The sequence below is a fragment of the Corapipo altera genome, unplaced genomic scaffold, assembly GCF_003945725.1.
Source record: "Corapipo altera isolate COAL_440 unplaced genomic scaffold, ASM394572v1 205, whole genome shotgun sequence".
Classification (NCBI taxonomy): Eukaryota; Metazoa; Chordata; class Aves; order Passeriformes; family Pipridae; genus Corapipo; species Corapipo altera.
This window is the reverse complement of record NW_020885046.1, coordinates 119,304-132,483: the sequence shown is the minus strand read 5'-3', so window position 1 is coordinate 132,483 and position 13,180 is coordinate 119,304. Positions and strand designations below refer to the sequence as shown.

Sequence of the window (13,180 nt, the reverse complement as noted above, 5' to 3'; positions counted from 1 at the left end):
CTGTACTCACACTGCTCTGCCCTCACACTGCCCTGCCCTCACACTGCTCTGCCCTCACATCCCGCTCCCCTCACACTGCTCTGCCCTCACACTGCCCTGCCCTCACAGCCCGCTCCCCTCACACTGCCCTGCCCTCACACCCGCTCGGCCCTCGCCGTGCTCGCCCCTCACGCGGCTCTCCCCTCACGCCTCGCTCTCCCCTCACAGCGCCCCCTGCCGCCCGCCCCGCGCAGCCCCCGTCCCGCCAATGAGCTACGCACACGCCGCGGCGGCCCCAGGGGTGCCCGCGGCAAACGCCTGACCCAAAACGCTGTCCCCGGGAGGCAGCGCCGCCGTTCCGGCTCTCCGCGGGGCCGCGCGGCTCGTCCCGCCGTTCGGGGGGGGGGTCTGAGCGCCCACCGGGAGCCCCTTGGGACAGTCAGCTGCTCAGGCATCTCCAAGGGCAGCAGGCGAGAGGCTCGCCCTCAGGGCCCCTCGCCGCGGTGCATGCTGGGAGTTGTAGTTCGCGCGGTAGGAGATCCGCTGAGGGTCAGCGAGGCGGGAGGTGAAGAAGACTACAGATCCCAGGGAGCAGCGCGGGGCCCGGCGCGGCGCCGCGGTTGGGGCGCGGGTCTGTCCGGCGGGGAGCCGGCGGGGCCCGCCATGGATCTGTTCGGGGACCTGCGGCGCATGAACAAGCGGCAGGTACCGGCGGGGCCGGGCAGCCCCCGGGCGCGCACCTCGGCGGCGGTGTGCGGGCGGGAACGCCGGTCTGGCATTTCTGGCTCCGTATTTTACGCCAGGGAGAAATGGGGACGGGCAGCTCCCGGGTAGAATGAGCCAGGACTGAGGCACACGGTGGATTCAGGGTTTATGCTGCAGTATGAGGAATTCTGACATGGCAATCTGGGCCATGAGGCTCGCGTTAGAGTAGGATTTTACTGGGAAGCCTGGACTCTATGGGCTGAGTTTCTATGTTGCTCTTCTAAATTCAATACAGTAACTAAAAACCGATTTTCTTGTTTCACACAGCTGTATTACCAAGTCCTAAATTTTGCTATGATAGTGTCTTCTGCCCTTATGATCTGGAAAGGGCTCATCGTTGTCACTGGCAGTGAGAGCCCCATTGTCGTGGTGCTCAGGTGAGTCACTTTACAGGCTTTCTGGTTCAAGTCCGGGTGTCGTTTTGCCTTTGCCTCTTCCCCTTTCCCCTTGGATACATTTGGAATTTTAAATTCCACCCACTTAAAGAAGTACTTGAGTACTTACTGTCTTCTAACTCTGTTTTGGACCCTGAGCAAAGGCCCCTGCTGTAACCATGGCCCAGTTTCAGCTGAAGTTTGTAGGAGCAATAACTGTGTGAGATCTTTGAGATGTCCAGGTTCCTTCACTTGATGGATAAACTCCTACAGATTGCTTGCTGGGATTTGGGGTGTGTTACATGGCTGAGCAGTGTTACTGAATTGGTGAAGCTACAGATTTCAATTTAAATCGTGAGTTTATCTGTAAGAACTAAATGTTCTTTGATTTTATGGTTCTTCTTTCATTTACCATAATACCAATAAACTCTTTCTTTCCTGTTGTTCGTAGTGGCAGCATGGAACCAGCTTTTCACAGGGGAGACCTGCTGTTCCTAACGAATTTCCACGATGACCCAATCAGAGCTGGTGAAATAGTTGTTTTTAAAGTTGAAGGCAGAGACATTCCAATAGTTCACAGAGTAATCAAAGTACACGAAAAGTAATGCAACTTGTCCTTTTCCTTGTTTCTAAAGATACTTTCTTTCCCTGGGATTTTCAGTTACACTCTAAATTTGATAGTAGTTTATGAGAAACTAAGAGGAAATTCAGAGGAACCCTGTGGCACAAGCCATAGGAGTTGTTGGCAGCAGGAATGTGTATGGCAGCAGAACCCACTTCTGTACTGCTGGTTGTAGGAGTGGGATTTTGGTTGTGAGAAACAGCTGCTTCTAAGAGCAAATCTCTGAAAGAAGGTGAGGATTCAGAGTCAGAACTGGAGGTGCAGCCTGTTGAGTGTATAATCTTTGCTAACTGAGGTTTTCCAGATTTGACTAGAAAAAAAAAATAGATTCTTATTCTTCTTGTGTCTGTTAGTCACACTGCCAGCAACAATTCAGGCTGAAGAGCAGCAGAGAGAGTTCTGGGGTTTGCCTTTATTGCATATGCCTGCAATGATAAACTGTTCCTTCTGAAGCACAACAGAGGCAATTTTGCTTCTAGTTCTGCACAGTGAAAAGCTAAGCTGGAGGTGGCAAGCACTGACATATTTGCTCCTCAGGAAGTGAACTGAAGGTGTTTATTTCTTGAGTAACATCTGTTCTTCAGTTATTTTTTGAAACAAATATGTATATCCACGAATTTCCTGTTTTATCTATTTATTACCTAAGTTATCATCATGAAAACTCCTTGTTTCTTGATATTAGTACTTCAGCAAAACCATTTTGAAGATTGTGAACTTCATAACTTGGTTTCAGTTTGTGTTCTGTTGAAAATGCAGACAGACACATAGGCTTTTGTTGAGGAAGTTTTGTGCCTGGGTGGACAACATCCCTTTCATATCCATTGTGTAGCTGCTTATATCAAATGACAATCTGGGAGTGTTTTAAAACCATTTCTTGTTAATACCTCTTGATAGATATAGTCAATAAAATCTGTAATGTTAATGGTTTAATGGTGTTTGTTCAATAAGCAGGACTGAAAGCAAACATTGTTATCTAATCTTGTAGTACTTTTCATCCTCATTGTGCTTTGTAGATGTTAATTGAGCTTTTTGAATTAAGTGGTGTTTAGTTTATCACCTCATTGCCTTCTAGAGGAAATGGGAACATCAAATTTCTGACTAAAGGTGATAATAACGAAGTTGATGACAGAGGCTTGTACAAAGAAGGTCAGAACTGGTTAGAGAAGAAAGATGTTGTTGGAAGAGCAAGAGGGTAAGTGATTTAAAATGTACTTTATAATCAAATAGAAAAAAAATTTCCTTCTTGAATTAGTTCCAATGTAATACAAACTAGATCTGGTGTGGTATTTTTTTAATGTCTTAAAAAAAAAGTAATTAAAAATACCCCCACACTGAAAAAGTTCCTTCCTGTAGTCCTGTCCCTGATGTGGGAGTGGAAATTAATATTTGGGGGGGAAAAAGGCACATCTAACAAATGGTTCTTCTCTAAATACAAAATTAACCAACTTATCTTTGTAATCGCTGGAAATTCCTGGGAAATTGTTACAGCATTCCACAGGAGTTTTGTGCAAGGTTTGAGCTTTGGACTTTGTCCCCTTCCTCACTTGAGATAAAATTTCTTCAGATTTTTCAGAGATAACTTGATTGAAGTTCTACCTAAGGAAAACTAATGAATTTAATTTCCTGTTCAGGTGTGCATTAGTCCCAGGTGTAAATGATGGGCTTACGCTGAAATATTCCAGGCTGAGTAACACTGAAATATTTCCATCTAATATCTGAGGGCTCATTTTACGTTTTGTCAATGTTTTGTCAATTCTAGGTTTTTGCCCTATGTTGGAATGGTAACTATAATCATGAATGACTACCCAAAATTTAAGGTATGTATGCTGACATTTTGAATACTTGCCCTGGTAAAATAACAAGTAAAGACAATAAGAATGTTGCCTCTAAGCATCCACGTTGATAAATTTGTTTCTGTGCTTTGGTCCCTGATGTCCCATGAGCTGTGTTTCCACGTTTACTGTAGCCTGTGTGTTACCCACTAGAACGTGGTGTTTGTGATGAGCTGCAAACACATCATTTATAAGAATTTGGTTTGTTAAGTGCACACAGTTGCGACACCTGTTTGTGATGAATGTGATCCCTTTGAAATATTCGAGCAGTTTTGGAGGAGCAGAGCTCTGTAACTGTGGGCTCCTGGAGGAGGTGTGCTGTTGGAGAGGGCACCCTTTGAACAGTTTGTGCTTTGGGAGGTTCTGTGAAGAGCGAGTGTAACGAGTGTGTGTTCTCTGGTTTCTTGCAGTATGCTCTCCTGGCAGTGATGGGAGCCTATGTACTGCTGAAACGGGAGTCCTAAAATCAGGCAGCTTCCCAAGGACAAAGCTAAATGTACAGGGGAAAAAACTAATATATATTTCAGATGGTTTCATTTCTGTATACGGTTCCAAAGCTGTGCAAGCTTTTGTCTTGTCTAAATAAACTAGGACTAATGAGTGAAGCTGTTGGCTGTTGGTTAATTATGCAATGGCACATTTCCTGCCTTCAACAGACACTGCTCTCAGTCAGCCTGGCCCTGGGCTGGAAGACACTGTCATGTTCTAAAGCAGCCACGGGCTCTCCCTGATGTGCCCGCTCATTTTATCTTGAATGCTCCTGCATCTGAACCCACTTTCTCCACCCATTTTGTCTGGGGCTTTTTCCTTGATTATTTTTAATCTGTCAGTGCCCTCTTTTCTCCACCACACAGACTGGATTTGTCAGTACCTCTGAGGACGTGGCCTCTGGGTCGGAACAGGTGGTGATCGTAGGGGTTTGGTCAGACTAAGGAAAGTCAGATGTGGTGACAAAAACAGCCAAGGAAGGGGCTTTCACTCTGATTAGGAACTGAGCAACGGGGACTTGGAGCTCTTCCCCTGAATTTCAAACCTTCTTCATGGAGTAGGGACAGAAACCCTGATGGCCTGATTTCTAGAGGCCTGTTATTTAGGGACTGTGTAAGTTTCTAGAATTCAGGCTGTTGACCATTATGCCTTTTGTGTTCCTAGGTGTTAAACAAACCCAGCCAAAAGGTTTTATGGGGCTTTAATAGCACTTGTAAATTACTGAATGAATAGCACAGTAGTACACTCCAGGGGTATTGGCAGTAAGGGTAAACCATAACTCCTGTGCCAGTTTGGAGAATGTGTTATTCTCTCCTATCATGTAACACCTGAATAGTGTTAAATAAATAAAATTAAAATAAAATTGATTTTTCATTTAAAAATCTACCTGAAATTGTCGTTTTGTGAAATTCTATATTTTTCTCTTCTCTTCAATTGTTAGTGTTGTACCTTCAACAAAGCAGAATTTGTTTTCCTCCCTGGCTTTGTTTTTGTAGCTTTGATAAGGAACAGCGTGATGCTCTTTTCCTCTGGAGTTTTGTTTCTTCTGTAATCCCTTATCTCTACAAAAATACTCTGTTATACAATAATGGCACCTTTTCTGTTGTAACAGCTCATGCTCAGCAGACAACTGCTGAATTTTTTCAAGTAATATTACTTCTTTTGTGTCCCACTAAGCAGTTTTCATGTCCACCTGTATTATAAAAATTACTTTTTTTGTGTCAAATTGTGTAGAAATAAAATTGAGTATAGTAAATGGCATGTCAGAATAATGTAGGTATCCTTAATGCAGTCTTCCTGGAAGTGTATCATCACAGCTAAGGAAAAATAATGTAATGTTTGGGACAGTGAATGTATAGTAAGATTTTTTTTCCCCTGGTATTGCTGAAACAGGAATTTATTCTGTCCACCTGCCCCAGTGTGAGCACAGTCAGCTCTGACTGGGAGAGTGGCAGATGGAGCAGGGAATCCAGGGCAGGCCCCCTGTGCCAGGGGAGGGTCAGACTGCACCTTAGGGAGCATTTCCTTGCTGGGAGGGTGGTCAGACTGGAACAGGCTCCCTGCAGAGGAGCCCGATGCCCTGCTCAGTGTTCCAGAGGCGTTTGGACAATGCCCTGGAACCTTTGGTCAGCGTGGAGGGGCTCAGGCAGTGGGGCTGATGGTCACTCTAGGCTGTTCTGCTCCACAGGCGTGTCCATGAACACTTCCCATTTTAATTCTCCAGTTGTTGAAGCCCTCCACCACAGAAACTGTAAAACCAGGACGGCTGGCACAGCACACTGGCACACATTAAATGTGCACTGAGCAATCCCTTTCCTTCAGCTTCCCAATTGTCTGGGGCTTCCCAAAACGCAGCACAAACAGTATCAACTGTCTTACACTGGGCCTTATTAAATAAATGTTTATTATTTCATATTATTCAGCCTCTGTAAAGTTGTGGAGCTCTTTTCTGAAAAATGTCTTCAGTTCTTCAGGGAGCTGTTGCTGCAGTGAGCTGATTTTCAGGTTGTTTGCAGAACGCCTGCCCTGGGTGGGGGTTGGAAGTGCTGGAGATTAGTCTATTCAGCATCTTCAACATTTACAGAGTATTCCTCAGTGATTGTGCCCTGTTATTACGTGGCTGATACGCTCAGACCAGTGTTTGTTCTGTCCATACATCCTGACTGTGTCTAACTCCAGCATCGCTACAAAGGAGACGATGAAAGGCACACCATTTTTCTTTTAGCCCTTTTCATTTCCATAGAATCTGCTTTGCTGATAGAACAATGATAAGTTGTCTGAAATGTAAAGGAAGCAAATTAAAGTGCTCTCGTGGTAATAGCATTTAAACACCATTAGTGTTTTCCTGCCTTGGAGCACAACAGTTCGCTTTGCTGTGGGATGTATGAAAAGCAGAAAGGTATTTCAAAATGGAGAGAGCTGTTTCTTGATGTTCAAACACAAATTTATGTTATCAGGCTTCTTTTTTTGAGAAAGATTGTCTCAAATGAGTGAATCAGTCTCAGCTGATAACATCCTTTTATTGTACCTGAATCCTTTTCTGTTGCAGTGTCCAGAATACTGTTTCTCTATGTTATCAAATTATTATTTTTCTGAAAAGATTAATAAAAATGATAATTAGAATAAATCCATATTATGTTTTTTTATCCTTATGAACAAGTAAGTAAAGAAATGCTGATTCAGAGAGTGGGCTAGATCCCCAGCTGGGCTGAGGGAGAGGTACCCAGTCCAAGGAGAAAGCACGTTCTTTGGGCACATCCCTGCTCTCCTGCCTGTCCAGACGTGACTGCCCAGCACCCAGATACCCTGATAACCACAGACCAGGCATTCATCAGCCTTTGAGGGGTCCAAACCATGGAGCCTTGACAGCCTCTACTAATGAAAGGAGCTCAAAGCAGTGCAGAATGAGAATGAATGTGAAGGCATAGCCTGTAACACATGAAATGTTGAAGGCACATACACAACATATGAGGAAGGTTTATTTGTTTGCATAGTGTTTGCAGTAAAAGAGACTTGGCACTACTGGTCAATAAGGAACTGAATAAGAATTCATGTTTCCTTGGGTTTGGTTTTGGTTTCTGAAAATGGACAGTCTCCTGAATTTTTGGATTTCCTGCCTTGGGTTGCACCAAACAATTAGAACTTCCCATGGACAGCAATGTTTTATTTGATCAGCTGTCACCCAGCACAGAGCACATGTCTGTAGCTGTACTGCGCAGCAAAACTCGTGATTGAGGCATGAGAATACTATTGTAAATTAAGCAGGAATGCATAATTAATAACCAAAATAAAAGAATGAATCACATTAATCAGTAAAAGAAGATGCAATAAACTGTGACTAAACAAGGGAACAAATTAGCTCATACAAGAGGATACACAATTGACTTCAAAAGGGATTGTACTGGAGTTTGCCCGGAAATTATGTTAATTCACATCCATGGGAGCTACCGTTGGGTGTAGTTCAGTTCCAGCCATGTGGGGTTAGCCAGAGGATCTGGCAGGTTCCTTGCAGGCAGCTCTGTTCACTGTGTATCCCAGCTCCTGGCATAGTTCTCCAGAGAGCAAAATCATCACATAAACTGTGCCCATTCCTCATGACTCCATCCTGTCCCTGTCGTTCTCCTGAGGGACAAACAGCACATCAGGATTTGATATCCCATCACTACTCACCCACCTTCACTCCAGTGGAACCACTGACGTGCCCGGGGCCGAGTGTGTATTTAAGTGTTCAACTTTATGGCTCTTACAGGGAAATACTGTCTCCTTCCATGATTCATCCATCCTTTCTCTGCACTGCCTCTTCAGGATGGAAACCTTTTCATCCATTAACTACTACAAGGTTGGCCAGTTCCAGGCGCCTCAGGGGGCTGGAAAGTTTACAGGTCCCTGTCCAAGGAAAGCAGAAAGTCTTGCAAGGCTGTGTCCACGTTACTGGCACTTGTGACAGGAAATTTACCTGAGACTGGCAACTAAAATAAGCGTTTGGCGCAAGGTTTTCTGTTTCAGTGAGGGACGGTAAGACGCTCTGCACCCAGTGCAGGCGAACCGAGGGTGACCCCGCCGCGGTGCCTCTCCCGCTGGCCCGTGCCCGTCGCAGCCCCCGGGGTGCCCCGGGCCCGCCGCCCCGATCCCCGACGGCCGGAGCGGGGGCACCTGCTCGGGTCCGTGTCCGTGTTTCCGAACGCGGCCGAGGGGAAGCCCCCCCGGGGCAGCGCCCGCCCCTTCAGCGCCCGGGGAGCGGCTCCCGGGCCGGGGCGGGGAGCGGGCGGGGGAGCGGGCGGGGGCCGGGGCTGCCGCGGCCCCGTGAGGAGGCGTCAGGCGCGGGAGCTCCGCTCGTGCCCGTCCCGGCTCCGTATAAATGGGCGGCGGCGGCGGCGGCGGCGGCAGCGCCTCGCCCGGACGGAGCCGCAGCCGGGCGGCACCACCGATAGCATCACCGGCGGCATCACCGGCAGCATCCCCGGCGGCATCACCGGCGGCATCACCGGCAGCATCACCGGCAGCACCACCGGCGGCACCACCGACAGCAGCCCCGGCGGCGGCAGGGCAGGATGGGGGGCGGCCCGCGGCGGCCCGGGGCACTCCCGCTGCTGGCGCTGGCGCTGCTGGCGGCTCAGGGCGGAGCGGCGCCCCTGCAGCCCGGCGGGACCCCCGCACTCACCAAGATCTACCCCCGCGGCAGCCACTGGGCTGTGGGTAAGTCCGGTTTGACTCCTAGGAAGGCGCTGGAACGCTGAGTTCCAGTGTCAAGGTGGGGTAAGTCTAAAACCTACAGCTTCTCAGTCCGCTTCTTATTCCAGCAAATGTTACCGAGTGCGTCTCCGCAGCTCCGAGCAAAGTGCTTGGTTGTCGCTGCCCCGTTCTCGGCGACGTTTTCTCTGACAAGGCAGCACAAGAGACAGAAGAAATTAATTGCGTGCGACACCGTGATAAAATCTGCAGTCCCAGTAGTGCTTCAATTTTGACATCTTCTAGCTCCTGCCCTTCCCTTCCATCAGTCAGTAGCAAAGTCCAGCCGATATTTGAACAATCAAATCTTTACCCGTTTTGGTTAATTTTATGCTACTGTCATTGTTGTTACAGGACATTTAATGGGAAAAAAGAGCACTGGAGATTTTCCTTATGGTTTTGAAGAAGAAAGCAAAACACCATTTTCAGCATTACCTGACAATGTCAAGCAGCTGGAAGACTATCTGCAGTGGGAAGAAATCTCAAAATATTTGCTACGGCTGCTGGAAAGGAATGAAAATAAAAGCGCTCACTTTTTAAAAGGAGGGCTTCCCTGGTATACCAGGAACACCTGGGAGACAGATGACAATAGCAGCTGGAAAGATGTAAGTAAGATAACACCTGCAAAGACACTCACGGTGTTCAATTTTTGTTTTACAGTAACATATCAGCTTCCTCTAACTTGAGGATTGTCCAGAAAAGCAGCAGGAATGCATTTCATGCACTAGACATTCAGTACAGTAAGACTTTGCTCTTGATTACAGATTGCCACTCACAGATTTTATTTTGGATGAATTGATTTGTTATTGGGCATGAAACCAGCAAGCATTAAACAGATTTTAGTGTCTGGGTTCCCTTCAAGCTGCTCGGTTGAACCATTCTTTTCTTCATGCTGAGGTGACCACATCAGCACCATTCTGTGTTGCCCAGCTGGTGTGACAAACAGATGTGAGGGCACAGGAAGGCAGAGGCGTTGCCATCCCGCTGTCTCGCTCCATCGCTATTCAGGATGTTATTCCTTGGGTTGGGGGGGAACGGCCAGTCCCTGGGTAAAGCCACCGGGCCGCAGAGTTCCCTCCGTTCCCAACTCTGTCCTTGTCTCATTTGCCTTTCCCCAGCTGACGGTGCTGGCTACTACTGCGATTATTTGTGGTCTTGCTAAATCGGTCTGTGGCTACTGGTGAGCTGTAATATGTGCCTGGGACCCGCCTCCTCATCCCTCAAGTTAATGTTCTTATTAGCATTATTTTACAAGACAACAAGGCAGTGGAACAGATTTACCCCTATTCTCTTGGAAAATCCTATAAAATACATTGTGAAGGATAACAGTGAAGTTTTACAGAAAGTAATCGGGGTCTAATGTAAATCACAGAATTTACGAGAAGACTCCTTTCTTTCTAATGCCTCAGGCACAGACATAATGATAAAGCTGCAGAATTCTTTTGGGTGACATTGGAATAGAATAAAAAGATTAATACGCCCTCTTGAAGATATTAATGTGAAGATTCTTTCCTTCTCATATTCTACTGCAATATGATGTAATTAATATTCCTGGGTTAACTTTGGCCCAGTCCCTCTCCTGAAATCCTGGTGCAGTGAAATCCATGAATACTTAGGCTTTTATTTGAATGCAGGTAAAAATTTCCCCATTAAATTAAGCTGTGATTTAGGTCTCTCACCACTGATTTGGACGCTGTGCATAGGTTTCTTTCTGGCTATGGCTTTATGACAGCAATGCTTATAGTAACTGTGATTAATACTGTCCAAAAAGGAAATCATCTTCAACTCCACAGTGTGCAGCTTTGTAATCAAATTAGATTAACAAATTCCATTATTCTATGTAAAGAGGGAAATATTTTAGCTTCTAAAAGTATCTGGCAATAAATCATACTTATGAAGGCTGGAAGTTGCCTCCAGTAAGTTGAATCATATCCATATGTGTGTACTGTGACCCTAAATTAATATCAACATTTTTGTGGTCAGGCATTGAACATGTATGTGGAATAATGAGATTATTGCCTTAAACATCCAGATCTCTGAAATGATTAGTAAAAAAGGTCATGTTTTTCCTGTGACTAAGACATAGGACAACTCGCAGAACCTCATGTGGCCACAGAACCTTTAATTTCCGTCATTCAACTGTTACTTTGTTTCTCCATCCTGAAGTAAAACATAATCATGAAAGTAGTAGTAGCTGAGCTTTCCTGCTGTTGGACACAAATACCTGCTGATACACAGCCCAGACAGGGTACAATGTACTGCTTTTCCTTTGGCTTCAGGAAGTAAAAACCCAGCACCTGAAAGTCAAGGTGTTTCTGAAATCTTTCCAGATGAAAAGAACATGAAGATTGGAAGGAATGTGCTTTACTTTTTTGAGGGCTGCGATAGTTTCCTAAACATTTAAATAATAATTATTATTTTTAATTTAAAAGTTATTTTTTTATAAAGAGACCTTATCTATAAAGGTGGAATTCTGATATACATGTGAAATTCAGTCACACGTGAGCACAGGGATGCAAGAGCATAAATGACCTTTGGGTTTTGGTTCTGTAGATTTGTCTGGGTGTGAGGGGTTCCAGGTTACAAACTCTGTCTGACTGTGGTTGGACAGGTGCTGCTGTAGCTCAGCTAACAAAGGTGTCCTCGCACAGAAGGGATGGGTGCATGGGGCTGCCTGCCTTGGGGGTGGGTGACCACAGACAGTAAGCTGAGAATGACGGCACAGGGCATACAAAAAGCTTGTACTTGGCATTAAATACTTTTCCAGCCTCATTATGTGTGAGTTTGGAGCAGAGACCAGCTCTAGGAGGAACTAGAGACCGTATTTGCAGCAGGTTACTCTGCCCTGAAGCGCAGTGGCCTGTTGGACTGAGGTGTGGAGCAAGAGAAGGGCAATCGTGAACCCTGCTGCCAGCTGAGGGAATAGCTGGCCCAGAGCAGGGCACCACTGACGGCTGCACTTCCCAGGGCCCGAGGCTGCGCTCGCAGAGGTGCCAGCCAGGAGGAGTCTGCGTTCCTACCTGCTGCGCACAGCAAAGGCCGGCAGCGCTGGGAGGAAATGTGCTACGAGAACTCTGTTTCATGGACGCTTTCGAATTTAGCTGATTTAATTTAAATTTCGAATTTTTAAGTTGAAGATCAGGAATCCCCAGAGCTAAAGTTTGCAGGAGTAAATACAGTAACTCAATTCAGGGCCTTGCTTAATAGCTCGACCTCATCCAGTGCATTAGTCACCACTGATCCTCACAGCGGGCTGTACATCTCTTAAGAATAAAAAAGTTCTCACTAAAGGACTCACCCAGAGTAGGGATAATGGCTGCGACACTCAAGTAGTCAAAAAAGTGGAAGAGATGAGCACAATAGTTCTGGGAGGTTGGCTTAGGATGGTGTACCTGCACTGTTTTCTTGTTTTCAGTTAATACCTTGCCTGCTCTTTATTCTGTGAATAAATTAAGTTAATGTAGTTACGGGTCAGAAGGAAAATCTCTCCTCCGAGTTGGACTAACTGTAAAAGTAAGTTGGAAAATAAACTTTAAATTGTTTCCATGACTTGGCTTTTTAACACTGATGAGACAGTATATAAATGAGATGGCAGACAGAATTATTTGGGAGAATGACTTTCCTCGTACTTTGGCAGTCGGTTATTACACTAACCAAGACAAATGGGGTCTGTTTTGGAAAGATTATTAGGAATGTGCTTGTTATGTGAATACCCAGAGCAGTTATATATTAGGCTTATTAACTTATATTAGGTTTATTAACTTAGTGAATTACTCTTTTCAGGACTGGTCTATAAATAATATCTCTCCTTTTTTTATTAGATGATGGACTATCTGCTTCAAGTTGTGAATATGAAAGAGAGCACTCCAAGCTGAAAGAAGGTCTCTAAATCACAAAGAAATTGAATACTTGCTGTAAGAGACTATATTTCACAAGCACTTGATTGTATCAGATAATCAACAAGGTCTCTTTTCTGTACACAAGAATTCCTTTGTGTAAAATACCTAAATACACATATTCTTGTATGTTTCAGCAATGACTAAACTCTCTCTACTTCATTTTCAAGGTTGTATTTTCGCACTTGAATGGCTTTGATATATATATATACACACACACACATATGATTGTCACGGAAGGGTCTTCCAATTAACTACATGATTTACCTATCCGATCAGTTCATATCTTAGTTCAAAATTACATGCCATTTCGACATTCGCAATAAATAGTACTGATAGAAAGGCTGAGTTCAAGCTTTTATTTGAGTCAATCAGTGGAAGGGGCAGTGTCACAGCTAGTAACAAAGGCACAAGAGAATGATTCATTGTCCACCGAAGCTCTTCTCCTTCTTGAATTGCTCCCTGGTCTCGCTCCTTTTCAATAAAGGGACGCTG

At 45.4% G+C, this 13,180-nt stretch overlaps 2 protein-coding genes across 2 annotated transcripts; both read left to right on the top strand.

Moving 5' to 3' along the window:
- The first annotated feature begins 572 nt into the window (after nt 1–572).
- Nucleotides 573–4,177, top strand: SEC11C (SEC11 homolog C, signal peptidase complex subunit). The gene is made up of 6 exons (XM_027668608.1): nt 573–684; nt 1,012–1,121; nt 1,570–1,719; nt 2,813–2,932; nt 3,500–3,557; nt 3,983–4,177. Exons 1-6 carry the CDS (start codon nt 643–645, stop codon nt 4,034–4,036), a joined length of 534 nt encoding a protein of 177 aa, XP_027524409.1. The 5' UTR covers nt 573–642; the 3' UTR covers nt 4,037–4,177.
- A 4,401-nt stretch (nt 4,178–8,578) lies between these two features.
- On the top strand, nt 8,579–13,027 carry GRP (gastrin releasing peptide). Its single transcript, XM_027668610.1, has 3 exons — nt 8,579–8,756; nt 9,144–9,394; nt 12,611–13,027. The coding sequence occupies exons 1-3, from the start codon at nt 8,612–8,614 to the stop codon at nt 12,662–12,664; spliced, it is 450 nt and encodes a 149-aa protein (XP_027524411.1). The 5' UTR covers nt 8,579–8,611; the 3' UTR covers nt 12,665–13,027.
- The last annotated feature ends 153 nt before the right edge of the window (nt 13,028–13,180 follow it).

Bases quoted from the DNA above. Each gene is read 5' to 3' on its own strand.
- SEC11C (XM_027668608.1), top strand. From the start codon at position 643: ATGGATCTGTTCGGGGACCTGCGGCGCATGAACAAGCGGCAG. The intron at 1,122-1,569 runs GTGAGTCACTTT...TGTTGTTCGTAG, and splicing joins CCCATTGTCGTGGTGCTCAG to TGGCAGCATGGAACCAGCTT. The intron at 2,933-3,499 runs GTAAGTGATTTA...TGTCAATTCTAG, and splicing joins GTTGTTGGAAGAGCAAGAGG to GTTTTTGCCCTATGTTGGAA.
- GRP (XM_027668610.1), top strand. From the start codon at position 8,612: ATGGGGGGCGGCCCGCGGCGGCCCGGGGCACTCCCGCTGCTGGCGCTG. The intron at 8,757-9,143 runs GTAAGTCCGGTT...TTGTTGTTACAG, and splicing joins CGGCAGCCACTGGGCTGTGG to GACATTTAATGGGAAAAAAG. The intron at 9,395-12,610 runs GTAAGTAAGATA...TTTTTTTATTAG, and splicing joins ACAATAGCAGCTGGAAAGAT to ATGATGGACTATCTGCTTCA.